Genomic DNA, 20,694 nt, shown 5'->3' with positions numbered 1-20,694 from the left:
CTGTGTGTTTTCCAGAGGCTAAGCAGCTTTTTGGTCCTTGGCATATCACTTAGCAGCCATCATGTCCAGAAAAGCAAAGGCACACACATTCTTATATGTTGCGTGCACCTCCTGTCAGTCCGCCTTCCCACGGGCGCAAACCAAGCAGATTTGCGAAGCCTGCGATTCCGAACGTGCCCAGGAGCCCTCCCCTGCGACAGAACCCCCCGGAATGGTCTGTCGCAGTCCATGGCATCGCTTACGAGAGCAATCGAGTCCCTTCAAGCCCCAGACAGGGGCAGGGATAGCGGCTCGCCTGTGTTAGAGGGATCCTCCACCTCACAGGAGCCTCCGGTCTGCAGGGGCCGCTCTCACTCCTGGCAGACGCGAGGGAAACGAACCCACACAGCGTCTCCCGGTCCATCTGGTGCTTCGGCATCCATAAGTTCGGCCTCTCGCTCACGTTCACCAAGGGTCGTTAGCGAGAGCTCAGATTACGTCTCGGATGAGCCACTTGATTCAGATACTCCAGAATACCGGAAAACAACTGACAGTCTCATTGAGGCCATCAACCAGACCCTTGGGATCGAAGATGATTCCACCTTGGCCTCAGGTCACAAGGTTTCATTTAAGCGAGCAAAGCGGCCGCATAGAGTTTAGTTCTCACCCAGAGTTTGAGGACATAGTACAACAACACAGAGAGTGTCCCGACAAACGGTTCTCAGGACAAAAGGCGCTCGAGGCGAGGTATCTGTTCGCAACCAACAGCCAACGCGCTTTCGATCTTTTCGCAACAATTCCGGTTGGTCCTCCTCTACCTTCTCTTCCGAATCATCAGGTCCGTTCCCATCCGGAGACAGACGCTCCCAGGTCTCATACAGACCTAACCACTCTTGGAAACCCAGGCCTAGGGCATCTGGATCTAGGGGAGCCAGATCTCATAGATCTCCCCAATGACTTGTTGTGGTATCCAGCGGACACCGACAGAGTAGGCGGTCGCCTACTTTTTCCTTCAGCCACACCTGGCTCGCGGTCATCTACGACATGTGGGTCAGGGGGCTGGTGTCCTCCGGATAAAAGAATTTTCCTCCCCTCCTGCAACTCGCTTTTTCCTTTTCTCTCCCCCCAAGGGAAAGACAAGAGCCTTCCTTTGGGCTGTTCAGGCTCTGCTAAGGGACAGAGTCATCATTCCAGTCCCTCATCACGAAAGGTTCACAGGATTTTATTCCAACCTTTCTGGATCTCAAACTGTTAAATCAGTTTGTCAAAGTACGGTGATTCCGAATGGAATCTCTCCGATCAGTTGTCGCTTCCATGGAAAAAGGGAGAGTTCCTATCAATGAGACTTCTCGGAAAGATGGTGGCTGCGATGGAAGCTGTTCCATTTGCACAGTTCCACCTCCGTCCCTTACAACATGCGTTGCTGTTGGCTCATGACAAGAACCTGCTCTCCCTGGACCGTCGGATCCTTCTGTCCCTGCGAGTTACGCAAGCCCTCAGGTGGTGGACAGTGCACTGAGATCCTCCCTGAATCAAGGAAGGTCTTTTCTTCCAGTAAGAGGGTTGATAGTAACCACCGACGCAAGCCTTCTCGGCTGGGGTGCGGTCTTTCGTCACCACACGGCACAGGGTCGTTGGTCAACCCGAGAGTCAAGTCTCCCCTTCAACATTTTGGAGATACGAGCAATCAGATTAGCTCTGCGGAGTTTCCACCATCTCCTCGTGGGTATCAGGATCCAATCCGACAATGCCACGGCTGTAGCGTGTATCAAACGCCAGGGAGGTACCCGGGGCAGGATGGCCATGCACGAAGTGAGTCATCCTCCATTGGGCGGAGACCAACCATTCGCCCATCTCAGCAATCCACATCCCGGGCATTGAAAATTGGGCTGCAGATTTTCTCAGTCGCCAAGGCATTGCCTCGGGAGAGTGGCCTCTTCATCTGGAAGCCAGTGATCCTAGTCGCGCCAGATCGGTCGCGCTGAGCATGGTATGCAGAACTAGTACAGCTAGTCGCCGACGTCCCCTGGCAACTTCCAGATCGCATGGATCTACTCTCACAGGGCCCGATTTACCACCAGAAACCTGGGGCCCTGTCTTTGACAGTGTGGCCGTTGAATCCTGGATTTTAGCACAGGCTGGGTTCCCTCACGACGTGATTTCTACCATGATTAGTGCTAGGAAACCTGTGTCCATGCGCATCTATTACCGCACCTGGAAAGCCTTCTTTTTGTGATGCAAGGATCAGGGTCGATCCCCTCTGGTGTTCTCCATTTCGGCCATATTGGAATTCCTTCAATCCGGATTAAAGTCAGGACTCGTGCTTAGCTCGCTCAAGGGCCAAATTTCAGCCTTGGCAGTGCTTTTCCAACGCAAAATTGCCACCAAACTTCAGGTCAAAACGTACATTCAGGGAGTCTCCCATGTAGCGCCCCCTTCTAGAAGGCCATTAGAATCATGGGGCCTTACAAGATGCTCCTTTTGAACCGCTGCAGGACGTGTCACTGACTGTCTTCTCTTGGAAGGTGGTCTTTCTTGTGGCAATTACGCCAATTAGACGAGTTTCGGAATTGGCCCTATCCTGCCGTTCTCCGTTCTTGAATTTGGCATCAGGACAAGGCAGTTCTCGGGACGTCCCCGTCCTTCCTGCCCAAGGTCGTCTCCTCTTTCCATATCAGCGAGGAAATCGTTTTGCCTTCTTTTTGTCCGGCACCAGTCCATTGCATTGAGAAGGCCCTTCACATCCTAGATGTGGTTAGGGCTCTGAGATGGTACATCTCGCGGACGGCTCCCTTCCGCAAGTCAGATGTCCTGTTCATACTTCCTGAGGGGCATAGGAAGGGTGTAGCCGTTTCAAAAGCAACGCTAGCCAGGTGGATTCATTTGGCAATACAGGAATCCTACCGTGTCAGGAACACGCCTGTCCCAGCAGGGATTAAAGCGCACTCTACCCGGTCAGTGGGCGCCTCTTGGGCCATTCAGCACCAGGCCTCGGCAGAACAGGTCTGCAAGGCTGCGACTTGGTCCAATCTGCATACTTTTACCAAACTTTACCAAATTCATTCTCCGGCCTCTGCGGATGCAGTTCTTGACAGACGCATCCTGCAATCAGCAGTACCTCAGCATTGACTCAGTGGTACATGGGGTATTGGCAGATGTATGCTCCCCTCTCAGGGACTGCTTTAGGACGTCCCATGGTCTCTGTGTCCCCCCCAATGAGGCGTAGGAGAAATGGGGATTTTTGTGTACTCACTGTAAAATCCTTTTCTCCAAGCCATTCATTGGTGGACACAGCTCCCACCCTGTTTAGCCTACTGGCTCACTGTAGCATTCTTGCATTCTTAGGTTGTGACATAATTATCGTTATTGTTGACTGTTTAAGCTCCTACTGCTTTTTTCACTGAACTGGAGAAATCTCATCCAGCGAGAGGGTGTATACTGCAGGGGAGGAGCTAACTTTTTTCTGGTTTACTTAGCGTCCTCCTAGTGGCAAGCAGCATAACACCCATGGTCTCTGTCCCCCAATGAATGGCTCGGATAAAAGGATTTTACGGTGAGTTCCCCAAAATTCTTGTTTTTTCACTTAGTGTCAGCCTCCAGGCGGCAGTAGCATACACCCACAGTACCTGTGTCCCCCAATGAGCGTCTTGGAGAAAAGGATTTTACGGTGAGTTTATCACAAAAATCCATGTTTCAGCGCGTATTTGGGAAAATCCGCAGGTAAATCCACATGTCAAAAGACCTGCGTTTTTGTCTGTGGATTAGGCCTGTTTCATACTTCTGTTTTTGACCATCAGTCAAAATCCGCTGTTTTTTTAAATCTCTCTCCCTCTGCCTCTCCCCCTCCCCCTCCCCCAGGACTCTCCCTTCCACACTCCACCAATATGTACCTTACTGAACGACTCCTCCAATGCGCCTTTAGGTGCGAAGCACTCCAGTACTTAGTTACCCTGGAATGCCTCTCTCTAGGTGTTCCTAGTCTCTACTTGTATGACAGACAGCTGTAGCCTGCTTCGGGGACTCCTCACTGCGTCCCGGCTCTCTATTCAGTTGCTGTTGTGTCCCAAGTCTATGATGGGAGCAAGGCGTTAGCGGCTCACTACTCCTCTAGCTAGAAACGCGGAATTTTCCGTGAAATTAATGAGCATGCTGCGTTTTTTACTGCGAAGCGTTTTTTCGCGGTAAACGCATCAATATGCACAAAAAGTGCAAAATGCATAGAAATGAATGGGAAGCTTATTTTAAGCGGTTTTTGAGCGGATTTTTTGGCAAATCCTCGAAAAAAACGCTACATGTGAACACAGCCTCAGGATTCTGTAATGCCAGAGCTGGGAAAGTGCTATGAACTGTTTGACCATGGCAAGGTAGCATCCAGTTCCTGTACTTGGTCTGTCAGTGCAGAATGACTGTTAAAACCATGTGCAAAAATAGTTTGATGGTGGGGGAAGGGGGATGTTGTTTAGTTTTATCTAGAAAACCACTTTGGCCTCGATCTTATTTTTCCAGAGTGTTCACACCAGAGCTGCAGTCAGCCGGATCGGATGATAAAGAAAATGAAGGTAACCCATATACATTTTGCAGGAGAAACTTTGCACACTAACCTGAAATACGTTTAAAGGGGTTGTCCACAGACAAAAATGTGATGTGTAACGACTACAGATGAGCGAATGGACTTTTCAGGAGCCCGGTTCCGCAGCCACATAGCTAGACCTCGGTTTCCGGATGGGAGTCCTGTGTCCTGCACTCTACTTTCCAGAGTCCCCAGTGTTTCTTCTGCTTAGTAGACTTGCTGCATCACCCCTTGTCCATTTTTTATACTGCTGTTCTGCCTCTTTAAAGGGAATCTGTCACCCCTTTTTTTCGACTATGAGCTGCTGACACCGACATCAGGGGCTTATCTGCAGCATTCTGTAATGCTGTAGATAAGCCCCCGGTGTAACCTGAAAGAGAAGAAAAAGGAGTTTTATTATACTCACCGTGGGACGGTCCGGTCTTGGTCCGATGGGTGTTGCGGTCCGACTCCTCCCATCTTCATGCGATGCCGTCCTTTTCTTTCCTTCCTATCGTGGCTCCTGCGCAGGCCCTGCCCTGTTGAGGGCAGAGCAGAGTCCTGCAGTGCGCAGGCGCCGGGAGAGGTCATATCATTTTTTTTTTTATTTTTTTTTTTCCCCACTGTATCAAATGACTCACTGCTCAACTTCCCTGACTGCTGCAGCCAATTACAGTGACATCACCACAAAGCAGTCTGCTCTGGATCCAGGTGGGTGGCAGAAGGGCATTGTGTATTTTGCATATCCAGTCCCCTGGGCACAGTGAATTTGTTTTGCCCAGACAACACCTTTAAGAGCATGTAAGGCTGGTTTCACATTAGCGGTTTTTTTGCGCAGCGCGTCCATGCGTCATGCGCATCTATGTTTAACATGGCGTGCGCATGGTCTAGCGTTTGCACGCTTTCGTATGCATTTTCATGCGCATGCGTTTTTTAAGGTGTGCGCCTAGGCGCGCCAGACGCAACCTGTTGCATTTTTTGGTCCGTCCAACGGTGTAAAAAAAAAAAAACGCTTGTGCACGGAATGCGACAAAATAACACATTACAATCTATGCGCATGCCTGCGTTACAAAATGCATGCGGTTTAAGAGTTAACATAGCTAGAAACTGGTTAAAACACATGCGCCTAAAAAATGCAAATGCATGCAAAACGCATGATGCGTTTTTTGCATGCATTTCTATTGCGCACGAAGCGCTGTGCCAAAAAAACGCTAATGTGAAACTAGCCTAAGGACATCAGGTTATCTTGTATGAAACAGTTTCATGTCCAGACTTTTTATCCCCACTTTTTTTTTTTTTTTTTTAATGTAGGTTATACAACTAGCAATTCTTGCACCGATATGTAAGTATCAGATTTTGCTGTTTTTGTGGGAAGAGAAATCGATTTACTTTGCTGATTTTCTAGTGGAATCTGAAAATATAATGAAAAGAAAAAAATAACTGGTACTAAAATCCCCTGGAGGATTTTGCTATAGATCCATAGATATTATGGAAAAAAAATATGTAACAAATCCATGACCGATACCTGATCGAAATTGTCATGCTGTGGATTTAAAGAGGTTATCCACTACTGTTTACATTAATGACCTATCATACGGATAGGTCATCAATGTCTGATCGGACGGGGTCTGACACACAGCAACCCCGCTGTTCAGCGGTTATCGGTGACAGCGCCCCAGCCGGGAATACCCGCTTGCTGAGCAGACCATCTTCTGATAGTGGCCACTGCAGAGTACTGCACATCCACTTCATATTGATGTGAATAGGCAGATGTGGAGTACCCTGCCCCAGTCCCTATCAGAAGTCTGATCCCAACCATCAAACATTGATGACCTATCCTAATGATAGGCCATCAATACTACAATAGTATACAACCTCTTTAACTGTTTGAATCACAGTGCCATTTATGCATGGAAAAATTCTGTGGTATGTAGAGATCTGTCCCATCCAATAGCTTGAACCCATCTAGCCATTAGAATAACTCATTTTCAGAGGACCTTTGCAACAAATGGAGACAAAATACCTTGTAAAAATCTGTGAGCTCCCCTGATTCTACTGCTGTTGTCTGTTTCACTGTGTCTCTCCATTAGAGATATTCACATTTTGTTGTTTTTGGAGCACCGTATGTGAAATCTGATTGCAGACCAACTGAATGTTTGTTCAGAGCCGCCTTTGGGGGTGCGTATTTCACGTCTCTCTCCCAAATGCTGCCAATCGCAGCTCAGTCGTGTGAGACTGCAAGATCGGCTATTGAGCTGTGATTGGTAGCATCTGGGAGGGAGGGTTGAAGATGGATACCCCTAAAGAAGACTCTGAAGAAATTCCCAGCTGGTCTGCAGGGATTTCACACAGTGCGCTCCAGAAGAAACAAATGATAATCTCTGCAATGGAACGATGCAGTGCAAATCGGGGGGAAAAAAACATCAGAATCAGGGAAGCTCAGGGATTCTTACAAGGTATTTAATTTTTGGGAGTAAGTGCCAGTTCCGCCTTTTTTGTAATTACTATAGTGACCATTATGACTGTCTTTTCCTCGGTAAGCACAGTCTGTGAAGGTTATAAGCTATTGATTTATTAGACTACGTTATAACTTAGCTAAGAGGTTGCCAGAACTTTACCCAGCAGATTGTCATTAGTGCTTATAAAACACCTAAACTTTTTCTATCCCTACTGACTGTCCTTTTTCATTTCCCAGCTATAAAGGAGCAGCAGATAAATATGTGATTGCAGGTATACAAATCTTATCCTTTTCTCTAATTTACAGAATATAACTTTATTTACTGATGCTGTATCTTTATTGAAAAACCATTACAGGAATGGAGACCTTGCTTCATGGACCAATTCAGGTTCCAGGTCACAATTCAGATGTAAGTGAATTATTCTGTGCTACTATGTAAAGCTAGGACTGTAAAGCGGCAATATAAGACTTAGAAACTGGCCTTTTACACTGAATTGAAAAAGAATTGCATCATATTTAATGGTTATTCCCACAATGGCTTTTTACTCTGTCGCCTCATTGGGGGACACAGAACCATGGGTGTTATGCTGCTGTCCACTAGGAGACGACACGATGCATAATCTGACAAATATTAACCATGGCTCCTCCTCTGCAGTATACACCCCTGGACGGCGTCAGCCTTCTCCAGTTTTTGCTTAGTGTCGCAAGGAGGCACACCTAAAAAAATTTTTCCTTCCTTTTTCATCCGGATTACAGATGACGAAAAGAGGGTCTCCTGTGAAACTCCCGGCATGGCTCCTTCCTCGGTCCCCTATCGTGGGGTGCCCGGTTGAAGTTGAGATGGCAGTTCCCCATGTCGCTCCTTCCCCAGTCCTGCGGGTGCTGGTTTGAAGTTGAGACCCTCCTCCTTTCCCAATTCCTTTTTGGTCTTGGGTTGGGGTCAAAGCGAGGATGAAGCCCCCTGATGGTGACAGCAGCACCCTCCCTAATCCCTCTCTGGGGGTATTAGTTTGAGACGCCTCAGGTAGGGTTTGTACCACGGCACTCTGCAGCTCAGAGTAACCAGGGACCCCAGCCCAGCTGCGGGCTCCTGTCGGGGCCAGGGGGGAGTGCAGGCAGGCATGGCACAATGGAGATAGGGGATCCCTGCGCCCCTGTCTCTGCGGCAGCACCAGATCTATGGTGCCTCAGAGGGGCTCCTCACAGCCCCCCTCCCGATTATAGCCCCACCGCTATACTGCCTTTTTCAATCCGGGGGGCTCCGGTTCAGTTTCAGCCCCCTCCAGGACTTCCGCGCCGGCCTGGAGCCCTTTCTGGGCATCGGCATCTAATTTAGGCCGCGGCTTCGGCCTGACTGAAGTCGCCGCCTCTTCTCCGCCCCCCAGCCTGCCCCCCGGATGACAAATATGATACTCTACAGTGTCATAGAAGGGGCGGATTGAGACAGAAAGGGCGCGTTTTTACACAGCTCTGCGCTCCCTTTTCAGCTCTCTGCCCCCTTCTCCTTCCTCACCAATGAGTGGACAGCATTTTTTTCGGCGGCTATTCCTGCTGCTGACACTGCATTCAGCAGCATCTCGCCAGCCAGTCTCCGGGGGGGCACAGGACTGTGGATCTTCGGCGCTGGACCTAGGAGCACAGCTGGGTTTTTTACTCGGCTGTGATTCCATATTCTCTGTAAGGCTCTCCTATGTTTCCTCTGTAGGGCCCTCTGCATAGCCAGCCCTTCTGCACTCTGTGCACTATGCCGGGCTCAAGGAAGAGAACCAGCCAGGACTGTTCTTATGCATTCTGCACAGCCTGCAAAACCACTCTCTCCAGTGGCAGTACGTACCCGCACTGCCGGGATTGTATCCAAAATACTGGGTCAGAACCCCAAGAGGCTCCTACCAATGTTTCAGCGTCTGCTACCACGCTGGAATGGGCTACCCAGATGTCACAGTGTATGACGCAGCCCATAGATAACCTAACCTCCACATTGCTCCAGGCTCTGCAGGGTCATGTCTCGGCTATGAGCGTTACCCAGCAAAGGGACAGCTCCACTCAGGGACATGCCGTTTCCGGCACTCCCAGACGTAAGCAGACCCACAGGTCGCGTTCATCTGCGTCATCCCATAGCACACGGTCATCCCCCTCTAGGGAGAGACACCGTAGTTCCAGGTCACCTAGACCATCCCCTAACAGAGACAGGCAACGCAGATCTCCACAGCGATCCCCGACCACAGAAGACCTCCACCCCAGTTCGCCCACCAGGGGACACCTTGGCGATACGCAGGATTCGGAAGGCATCTGTGACTCCGACTCAGACAACGAAACAGAGAGATCTCCGGTCCCTGGTCCTCCTAGCAATACAGCGTTAGTTGAGGACGTAATCTCTTCCATCCATCGGGTGCTGGACACTTCTGATCCACCCCCGGAAGCCTCAGAACACAAGATTTGCTTTGAAAGTGTTCTGAAACCACCTAAGGTCTTCTCTAATCACTTGGAATTTCAGGCGATCCTTACTAAGCAGTTTTCGCAGCCTGAGAAGAAATTCGCCAACCGCAAATATTTGGAGGCAAGGTACCCCTTCCCACAGAAGGACACCAAGGAGTGGACAGATCCACCCGAAGTGGACCACCCAGTCTCTAGACTAGCAGCACAGACCCTCCTTTCACTGCCAGATAGCTCAACCCTCAGGGACGCAGCAGACCGGCAGGTAGAACGCATTCCTCGTTCAATTTTCCAAGTGGCAGGGGCCTCTCTGGCTCCCGCGTTCGCTTCAGTCTGGTGGGCGGCCAAGGCCATTCTGGCTTGGGCAAGAAAATTGCAGACTGGCCTCCAAGCTTCAAATCCTGAGCTATCGGACCAAGCGGTCCAAATAGCAGTGGTAGCAGATTACATGCTTCATGCAGTTCTGGATTCTGCAAGAGGTGTAGCGGGGATAGCATCAAACGCCATCACAATCCTGCGTATCCTCTGGCTGCGGGAATGGAAATTTTCCGCCAGATCTGCCATCGCTGGGGGACCCCGGACGTGGACCTAATGGCATCCCATCTCAATGCCAAGGTCTCCAATTTCATTGGCAGGACACGTGACCCACGGTCGCTCGGAGCAGATGCACTGGTTCAGGACTGGACTCAGTTCCAGCTTCTGTACATTTTTCACCTCTCCCCATGATATCCAGAGTCGTGAGGAAGATCAAACAAGAGGGAGTTCCAACCATCCTAATCACGTCAGACTGGCCCAGACGTACATGGTACGCCGACATCGTACAACTTACAGCAGACGTCCCCTGGCGTCTCCCCGACCGTCCCGATGTTCTGTCACAAGGCCCGTTCTACCACCAGTACTCAGGGGCTCTCAGTTTGACGACGTGGCCCTTGAGACCTGGGTTCTAACCCAGGCAGGGCTCTCGCCGGATGTCATTAGAACCATGATCAGGGCACGGAAGCCAGCCTCCGCCAAGATTTATTACCGTACCTGGAAAGCTTTCTTTACCTGGTGCGAATCTTGCAGCCAGATCCCGCTCCCTTATTCCCTCCCAAAAGTACTTGGCTTTCTCCAATCGGGTCTGGACGCTAGGCTATCCCTGGGCTCACTTAAGAGCCAGGTGTCAGCACTCAGTACTTTTTCAGAGACTTATTGCTAACAAGCCGCAAGTAAGGACTTTTCTCCAGGGGGTTTCCCGATTTGGTTCCTCCCTACAGACGTCCACTGGAAACGTGGGACCTCAACCTGGTCCTGACAGCAATGCAGGCACCACCTTTCGAACCTCTTAAGGAAGTCCCACTCCGCCTTCTATCACAGAAGGTGGTCTTTCTGGTGGCAATCACCTCACTACGCAGGGTGTCTGAACTGTCAGCACTCTCCTGCAGACGGCCCTTCCTGGCTTTTCACCAGGACAAAGTGGTTCTCCGTACAGTCTCATCCTTCCTTCCGAAGGTTGTGTCCAACTTCCACCTCAATGAGGATATTTCTCTGCCATCCCTTTGCCCGGTTCCGGTTCATAGAGTGGAGAAGGCTCTGCATACGCTTGACCTCGTCAGGGCATTGCGTATATACGTGTCTAGGACTGCACCCTTCCGGAAGTCTGATTCCCTTTTCCTTCTTCCGGAAGGCGTTCGCAAGGGTCTGCAGGTTTCCAAAGCTCCCCTTGCCAGGTGGATCAAGTCAACCATACAGGAGGCTTACCGCCTTAACAATTCTCCTCTTCCGGCCGGTATCACGGCACACTCTACGCGGGCGGTAGGGGCCTCTTGGGCTATTCGGCACCAGGCTTCGGCACAACAAGTGTGTAAGGCGGCCACTTGGACTAGCCTACACACGTTTACAAAACACTACAGAGTCCATACCCAGTCAGTTTAGGTACCTGTCGGCACAATATTCGTCCATTGCTTCCCACCCATGGACTGCTTTGGGATGTCCCACGGTTCTGTGTCCCCCAATGAGGCGACAGAGTAAAGGAGATTTTTGTGTACTCACCGTAAAATCTCTTAGCCTCTAATTGAGGGACACAGCTCCCACCCTGTTGACCTTACGGGCCGTTGTTACGGTTGAGTTCTCATATTGTTCTTTGAGCTCGTACATAGTTGCCTTCTTACAGGAATGGTTATGTTGTTTCTGTTATGTTCCTCCTAATGCTTTTGCACAAAACTGGTGAAGGCTGACGCCGTCCAGGGGTGTATACTGCAGAGGAGGAGCCATAGTTAATCTTTTTCAGATTATGCATAGTGTTGCCTCCTAGTGGACAGCAGCATAACACCCATGGTTCTGTGTCCCCCAATTAGAGGCTGAGAGAGATTTTACGGTGAGTACACAAAAATCTCCTTTTTCCCTGCACCTATCTGCATCCACCTTCAGAGCTTAATGGTCTGTCCTATTAATGATCGTGTAGCACCCTGCTTCTTCTCGGTACTGTAGGCCCCTCTCCCGTGTGCTTCTGATTGAGATGCATAAGACATTTTTATTTGTGTGCATGATGTGGGTCTGGAAGATGTCGTAATAGACACAGGTTCATAGGTGCACCTGTTATTCATGAATTAGGTGAGGCCAGTAGGATTTTCAGTACAGCAGAGCTGTGCTACAATCCAATGTTAGACAGGGTTCTTGGTTTGCATCTGAGTTTGTATAATTCAGTTAAAACTGTAATATCTCATAAATGACTGTTTTATTGATGAGAAAATTAGATCACCTTAATGCGTGACCCAGCCTATTATTTGAACACCCTTTGCTGCATGTTAAAATATTGGATGCAGCACATATGAATGAAGGTGTCATGGTGACATGATATACACACGTGCTCACTTGCCTTAAGGCCCTTTTACATTTAGCAATGCACCAGCGATCTGACGAGCGATCCGACCCGGTCAGGATCGCTGGTGCATCGCTAAATGATCGCTAGTGAGCTTTCACATAGAAAGACCTCACAGCGATGCAGCAGCGACGCAGCGCACGATACTTACCTTTCACACACAGCGATCCTGACGTCCTCCCGCCCGCCTCCACGCGTCGCTCGTCGTCACAGCAGGAAGTCTCAGCAGGAAGCTGACGACGAGAAATGGAGCCGCCCAATCTCGCGCGATCAGCGATTGACAGCGGGGGAGCCGGTCGCTGGTAAGTATCACACATAGCGATATCGCTAGCAATATCGCTATAACGTCACAAAACCGGTGACGTTATAGCGATATTGCTAGCGATATCGCTTAGTGTAAAACCCCATTTAGTGTCTCCAGGCATCGTCCACAACTGATTAAACAGTTTTTGAGTATGCGTCCGATAGAGGCCACATTTTGAATCTCCACTAAACTGCACTGAGCTCAGGAGACCACTGGAGAAGCAGTCAGGTGGGAGTATACAACATGTCCACTGACATCTGCATTAGTGTGAACTGGACCTACTGTTTACACAGCAAGATATCTTGTGTTTTTGTTTTTTCTTTTTCCTTGGTGCTAACTTTTTTCTAGTCTTTATCAATGAGTGTCTCACAGGATCCTCTAGGGTGTGCTTTAGGTCACTCTGTATTATTGCCCTGTAAGCCACGCCTATTTAGTAGAGACCATAAAAATTTTGGCTAAACAAACCATATCTCTGGAACCGTATGGCAGATTTTAACCCCTTTAACGTCCATTGACGGACATAGTCGTGGCCGGATGTAAATTTTCACACCATGGCGGACTATGCCCTCATGCATTTAAACTGTCACTGCGTGTAAACACGCAGTGACAGTTCCGTGCTTACAGCTGTCACAGACAGCTGAGGAGCACGGGAAGAGGTTTGGGGACCGACAACATGATCGGTCACTCAATCTGACTGACTGATCACAGCATGACCGCGCAGGAAATGCTGAAATATCAGCACCTCCCGCCTTGTCAGTTTAGGAGCTCAGTGCTGCCAGTGGCTGAGCTTCTGCACTAACAGCCAGGAGCGGAGTCCGTGCCACCCCTGGCTGTTAAACCTCTAATTGCTGTAATCAAGCGCGATTGCAGCTTTCAGGAGGGAGGCAGAGGGGCAGGAGCTCCCTCTCCCTTCAGATCGGCGTCATCACAGGGCCTGATCATAGCCATGATGACTCGGGGTTCTCAAGCTACGGAAAGACTCAGAGACCATGCTCACAGCATGGTGTCAGAAGCTTTGATTATAGGTATAATGCACTGCAATGCTAGTGCTTTGCAATGTATTATACCTGCAACCAAAGTGTAAAAAACAAAACTCCCAGAAAGGACTTAGTAAAAAAGATAACATTTTTTAAAAAATATGTTAAAAAAAAAAAAAAAATTTAAGCAAAAAAAGCACATGTTTAGTATCGCCGCGTCTGTAAAAATCCGATCTATAAGCGTCACACTAGTTAACCCCTTCAGTGAATGCAGTAAAAAAAAAACACAAAGTAGCAAATGTTGCTTTATCATACTGCTTGGAAAAAGTGGAATAAAACACGATCAAAAAGACGAATGTAAATAAAAATAGCATCAATGAAAACGCCATCTTGTCCCGCAAAAAAAAAAAACACCATATAGCTTCATCAGGGGAAAAACAAACAAACAAGTTATAGCTCTCAGAATTTAGCAATGCTAAAATAATATTTTTTTTCTATAAGTTTTTATTGTGTAAAAACATAAAAAAAGATGGAAATGTGGCATCGCTGTAATCGTACTGATGCGAAGAATAAAGCTGCTTTCCCAATTTTATCACGTGGAATGATGAAACACCAAGGATACTTACCGGTAGCCGTTTTTTCCGGTGCCCATGACGGCACACATGAGAGGGGATCCGCCCAGTCAGGACAGGAACCCTACTGAAGATAAAAGGGGCGGTACCTCTCCCTCGCTTCAGTTGGTTTACACAGCATGAGAGGCCCCCCCTGGGTTAGTACACATGGTAAAACTATCACCACATTATATCTAACTAAAAAAAAAAGCACCCAAACTATAGTGCACACCAAGGAGTGAAAAGGGGGGAATATACAGGTGCCGTCATGGGCTCCGGAAAAACCTGCTACCGGTAAGTAACCTTGGTGTTTTCCCGTCTCCCATGACGGCACACATGAGAGACTTTTGTAGAATAAGACACCTTATGGAGGGACCACCGCTTGCAGCACCCTTCTACCAAAGGTTAGTTCAGTAGAGGAAGATAGATCAAGTCGGTAGTGTTTAAAAAGTTGAAGGTGAGGACCAAGAAGCGGCTTTACAAATTTGTTCAATCGATACCTCAGCCTTCTCTGCCCAGGAGGTAGCCACGGCTCTGGTGGAGTGAGCCTTGATGCCTTCTGGAACCGGAGCGCCACTTGCGGAGTAGGATAACATAATGGCCTCCCTGAGCCATCTGGCAATGGTACTCATAGCTACCCCATACCCTTTTCTACTACCCTGAAAGGCTACAAAAGGACTGATCTTTCCTCCACTGACTAGTTATTGACATATACTGTAATATGGCTCTCCTTACATCTAATGTATGGAACTTTTGCTCCCCAGGGTTTTTACGATTATTACAGAAAGATGGCAAGGAGATTTCCTGAGTCCTATGAAACTTTTGGACTACCTTGGGGAGGTAGGCTAGGTCTGGTCTTAGAACCACTCGGTCATCCAAGATCTGCGTATATGGAGGGCATATAGACAGAGCTTGTAGGTCGCTCACTCTCCGGGCTGATGTTAAGGCTACCAGTTTTAAGTGTGAGTAGCTTTGGTGACAGCTCTAGTAATGGTTCAAAGGGATCTTTGGTTAAGGCCTCTAAGACTAGGTTGAGGTCCCAGGGTGGTATCTTTGGGATAATGACCGGCCTTGACCTGCCACAGGATTTTATGAACCGGGACACCCACCTATTGGCTGCTAAGTTGGTTATATAGGGCCCCCAAAGCTGAGACTTGGACTTTGTGTGTTAGTGGCTAACCCAAGTTGTAGCCCCGACTGTAGGAATTTTAGGATAGGCCCCACTGGAGCTACATCCCCCAAAGGTTCCCCCAGGAAGTCTAGGAACTTTTTCCACGTTCTACCGTAGATTTGGGATGTTATAGGTTTCCTACTTTTCAACAGGGTGGAGACTAACCCTGGAGAGAATCCCTGGCGACTCCGTAGCGCCCTCTCAAATTCCAGGCTGCTAGATGGAAGCCCTTCACTTGAGAGTGGACCACTGGTCCCTGGGAAAGCAGGTCTGGAATCTCCGGTAATATTCATGGATCTGTCACTGACATGAGTCTCAGAAGGGAGAACCAAGGCCTCCTCGGCCAAAATGGAGCTATAAGAATTATTCTCGCTCGATCCTCCCTGATTTTCCTGACCACTACTGGGATCATTGATATCGGGGGAATTACATAGACCAGGATGAACTTCCAGGGTATTTGTAGGGCATCTACTGCAAAGGGGTTTTCCCTTGGATTCAGTGAGCAGAACTTCCTGACCTTTCTGTTGCGTGTGGTAGCGAACAAGTCTATTTCTGGTTTTCCCCAGGCCTGAACTATTTGTTGGAAGACTTGGGGGTTTAGGAGCCATTCCCCTTGTCTTAGATGCCTGCGACTCAGGAAGTCTGCCTGTGTATTTTCTACCCCCTTATATGCAGTGCTGTGATGGATAACAGATGTTGTTCTGCTATCTGGAAGAGTAGATCCGATATTTGCATGAGGCCCCGAGATCTCGTTCCCCCTTGATGATTGATGTAGGCTACAACTGCCTGATTGTCCGTCATGACTCGGGTGTGGCGGCCCCGAAGCAAGGGAAGGAAATGTTTCATGGCTTTTTCGACTGCCCATAGTTCTTTTACATTTGAACCCTGAATCTTCTCTAGTGAGGACCAGGTCCCCTGTATTGAGTGGGATCTCGGGTGTGCTCCCCATCCTGTGGCACTCGCGTCGGTTGTAATGATGTCCTCGACTGGTTTTTGCCACGGAACACCGGCTGTTAGATTCTTTTCTACTGTCCGCCAGAGCAGGGAATCTCTTATGGCCACGGAGAGACATAGTTTGCCCTCTAAATGCCCTTTTAATTGTTTCTGTGCTGACAGAACTTCCCACTGTAGTTGTCTTAAGTGGTACTGTGCCCACGCTACTGCGGGTATGCATGATGTCAACGAGCCTAAAAGGGACATTGCGTTCCTCAGTGTCATAGCTGGCTTTTGTATCGCTGTGCGAGCTAGGCCCCTTATCTTGGTCACTTTGTTCTCTGGCAGGAGGCAGCATTGTCGCTCGGAGTCCAATATTAACCCCAGGAAGGATTGTTCTTTTACTGGTGTTAATCTTGACTTGGGGATGTTTACTATCCATCCTAGTCCTACTAAAGTTGATATCACTTCCTTCACTTGCTGTGTGCAGTGGGTCTCCGACCTCCCTATTACAAGAAAGTCGTCTAGGTATGGGACGATCACTATGTCCCAGGAACGAAGAAAAGACATTACTTCGGCCATCACTTTGGTGAACACTCTGGGGGCTGTAGACAAGCCAAACGGAAGGGCTGCGTATTGGTAGTGTTTCACCTGTCCTTGGACATAGAGCGCTACTCTCAAGTATTTTTGATACTCCCGATGAATTGGGATGTGATAGTAGGCATCTTTTAAGTATCACTGTCATGAGGCAGTGCTGGAACAGGATCTTTGTGGCCGTATTGATTGACTCCATTTTGAAGGAGCAATTGTCTACCCACTGAGTCTCCTCAGGTTGACTGTGGTTCTCCAAGAGCTGTCTGGTTTTTGTATTAAGAGGGGGGAGTAGAACCCCCTTCCTTCTTCTTGCACTGGGACTTCCTGTAGGACTTGTTTTTGAACTAGACCCAAAACTTCCGTCTCCAGGGCTAGCTGTTGCTCTTGGGCTCTCCTTCGGGGTGTCATTATAAAGGTATGCCTGGGCGGACTAATGAATTTTATTTTTAAACCGTCCTTGATTATGTTTAGGACCCATGTACTGGGGGAGATATTTGCCCAGGCGGAAAGGAAGAGAGAAAGCCTTCCCCCTACCTCCAGCCTGCTGTCATTGGGGAGATTTTTTGGAGGAAGTGGAGGGCCCTTTGAACATATAGCCCGATCCTCTCCTTTCTTTAAAGTCCCAGTTTTTCCTATCTCCCGGAGGACGACCCCTGTTAAATCTCCTCCGAAAGGGCTGCTTTTTAGGTTCTCCCGGAAATCTGGGAAAGCCTTTCTTCCTATCCCCCACATGTTCCAAAATTTCTTCTAGTTTTTTCCGAAGAGGAATTGGCCATCACATGGAATGGAACATAATCTATGTTTTGATGGCAAATCTCCAGGACACCCTTTAAGCCACAGGGCTTGTCTTGCCGCATTTCACAGGCTTGCTGCTCTAGCTGTCAATCTTGCGGAATCTGCAGAGGAATCCGCTAGGAAAGCCGCTGCTCCGTGTACCAGTGTCAGAATAGACAGAAATTCATCCCTAGGAACTTTATCCTTGATCTGGTCCTCTATTTGTTGTAGCCAGACCATGAGGGCACGAGCGGTACAAGTACCAGCTATCGCTGGTTTTAATCCACCTGCCGAAGCTTCCCAGATATGCTTTAGGAAACCGTTTGCTATTTTATCAAGCGGGTCTTTCAGCACGCCAGAGTCCTCTAATGGTAGAGATACCTTTTTTGAGGATTTGGCTACGGCCCCATCAATTTTTGGGACTTTTTCCCAGGTTTCTGAATCCTTTTTGCTCAAACAGGTACCTCTTTTTTGATGTAGAAGGTAAGCCCCCTGACCTCTCAGGTTTTTTACATTCCCTGTCAATTAGGGCTCTTATTTTATCATTTACAGGGAAGGTACGTTTTTTCCTTTCCTCTAGTCCTCCAAACATGACATCCTCCAATGATTTAGGAGTTTTTTTTTCCTCCTTAAGGCCCATTGTAGCCCTGATAGCTTTGACCAGCTTTTCCACGTCCTCTGTTGGGAAACACGGACGGCCGCCTATATCGCTGTCCGAGGAGGATTCTGAGGACTGAGTAGAGGAGGTGGAGGGGATAAGGATCTTTCCCGTCTCTTCTGCCTTGGCGAGGCCTCTGAATGAATCAGAATCCCTTCTACAGCTTCTTTTACCCTTCTTTTTAAGGGCTGCCGTTAGGGAACCTTTCACCTCCTCTTGCATTATAGCCTTAAGGCTAGTCACCAAGTCAGGGGTTTCCTTCTGTATTGTTCTGTTTATACAGTCAGCACAGATATCTTTCTGCCACTGATCTGCCAGCGGGTGTTTGCATAGGGCGCATTCTCTATTCTTGGTTTTGCTGCTAGCCTTACTCGACCCCAGTGATCAAACAGAGAAAATGGAACCCCGATACCATAAGGGTGACATTCACGTAGATCACTCACCACCGCTGTCAATCAGGGGTACCGATCTCGGAGGCTCCTCAGATGCACTCGTGACATTTCTTCTGGACGTCTCAGTCATGCCGGTCGCGTCTATGACTGCCGCTCCCACCACTTGAGCGGCTGCTCCTGGTATGCTGGCGGCTCGGCCTGGCATCTGGTGAAAGCTCTTGCTGCTGCTGCTGCTGCTGCTCATCTTGCCCCACTTCCATTTTGAAGCCTTGGGCATGAGTGCGTCTTCTGTGGTCATCCCCCTTATGTAATCCACTGCACACTCCGCCTCCTCCGGTTACCCCTACAGCCCACCCCCCCCGCCATGCCACCGTGATCTTCTTTTGCCGGCCGGCGTTTTTTTTTTCCTGTGGGCGCCGCCATCTTGGATTCCGGCGACGCCTCCCGACGTCACGCGGGCACGCCCCTTCCCAGCGTGCCCTGTCACAGGGGCGCGACCCGGAAGCGGCCGCTCCTCCTCGATGTGGCAGGGGGGAGAGGGCGGCGCAGCAGCCACGGCAGAGCCCCAGGACCCCAGCCGTGCTGCTTCTGCGCCCGCTCGGACTCTGAGCCCCCGGCGCGTCCCCCTCCCGACGCACAGCGCCCAGGACCCTGCCTGTTCTTCCACGCCGGCACGAGAGAGGGGCAGGTACGTGTTTCTTCAGTACACGGGTCCCTGTCAGGACAGGAAACCCAACTGAAGCAAGGGAGAGGTACCGCCCCTTTTATCTTCAGTAGGGTTCCTGTCCTGACTGGGCGGATCCCCTCTCTCATGTGTGCCGTCATGGGAGACGGGGAAAAAAAAATCCTGAATTGCTGGTTTGTGTTCATTATGCCTCCACAAAAATCTGAATAGAAAGCGATCAAAAATGTCATGTGCTTGAAAATGGTACCAATAAAAACATCAGCTCGTCCCGCAAGAAACAAGACCCACATGCTTCTGTGGGCCAAAGTATGGAGAAATTATAGCTCTCAGAATATAGCGATGCAAAAACTTATTACAAAAAAAAGCGTCTCTTAGTGTGTGACAGAAGCTAAACATGAAAAGAAGGCTATAAATCTGGTATCGCTGTAATCGCACCGACCCGAAGAATAAAGTTGCCTAATCACTTATACAGCACGAGGAACGGCGTAAAAAATAAAACCAATTCTTCACCTTTGTGGATTTGTTCATTCAGCCTCCCAAAGATCACAGTAAGGCAATCACAGTGGTTTACCCCCACATATGGGGCATCAGCGTACTCTGGTCAAATTGTACAACAACTTTTGGGGTCCAATTTCTCCTGATACCCTTGGGGAAAATAAAAATTCGGGGGCAAAAAAATAATTTTTGTGAAAAAAATTATTTTTACGGCTCTACATTATAGACTTCTGTGAAGCACTTGGGGGGGGGGGGGGGGTTCAAAGTGCTCACTACACATCTAGATAAGTTCCTTAGGGGGTCTAATTTCCAAAATGGGGTCACTTGTGGGGGGTTTCCACTGTTTAGGCACATCAGGGGCTCTCCTAACGTGACATGGCGTCCGATCTCGATTCCAGACAATTTTCCGTTGAAAAAGTCAAACTGTGCTCCTTCCCTGCCGTGCGCCTAAAGAGTGGTCTTCCTTCACACATGGGGTATCAGTTTTCTCGGGAGAAATTGCACAACAAATATTGAGGTTCATTTTCTCCTGATACCCTTGACAAAATAAAATAAATTGTGTCCGGTTCAGTTCTTGTGAAGCACCTGAATGGTTAATAAACCTTTTGAATGCGGTTTTGAGCACCTTGAGGGGTGCAGTTTTTAGTATGGTGTAGCTTTTGGGTATTTTCTGTCATATTGACTCCTCAAAGAATGTGAGGTGGTCCCTTTAAAGAAAAATAGTTTTGTAAATTTTGTTGAAAAAATGAGATCGCTGGTCAAATTTTAACCCTTATAACTTCCTAACAAAAAAAAATTGTTTAAAAAATTGTGCTAATGTA

General features: G+C 48.8%; 1 protein-coding gene across 1 annotated transcript in view; it reads left to right on the top strand.

Annotated features, from left to right (window-relative positions):
* The window catches only part of KNL1 (kinetochore scaffold 1), a 69,829-nt gene that overhangs the window by 18,017 nt on the left and 31,118 nt on the right, over positions 1–20,694 (top strand). The window contains exons 6-9 of the mRNA XM_073566703.1: positions 4,486–4,538; positions 5,840–5,870; positions 7,224–7,258; positions 7,343–7,395. Coding sequence (XP_073422804.1) covers positions 4,486–4,538; positions 5,840–5,870; positions 7,224–7,258; positions 7,343–7,395 — 172 coding nt within the window. The remainder of the gene's footprint in view (positions 1–4,485; positions 4,539–5,839; positions 5,871–7,223; positions 7,259–7,342; positions 7,396–20,694) is intronic.

Source organism: Dendrobates tinctorius, unplaced genomic scaffold, assembly GCF_039654945.1.
Source record: "Dendrobates tinctorius isolate UK_male_01 unplaced genomic scaffold, ASM3965494v1 ptg000019l, whole genome shotgun sequence".
Lineage (NCBI taxonomy): Eukaryota > Metazoa > Chordata > Amphibia > Anura > Dendrobatidae > Dendrobates > Dendrobates tinctorius.
The sequence above is the reverse complement of the archived record's forward strand: the minus strand, read 5'-3'. Positions and strand labels throughout refer to the sequence as shown.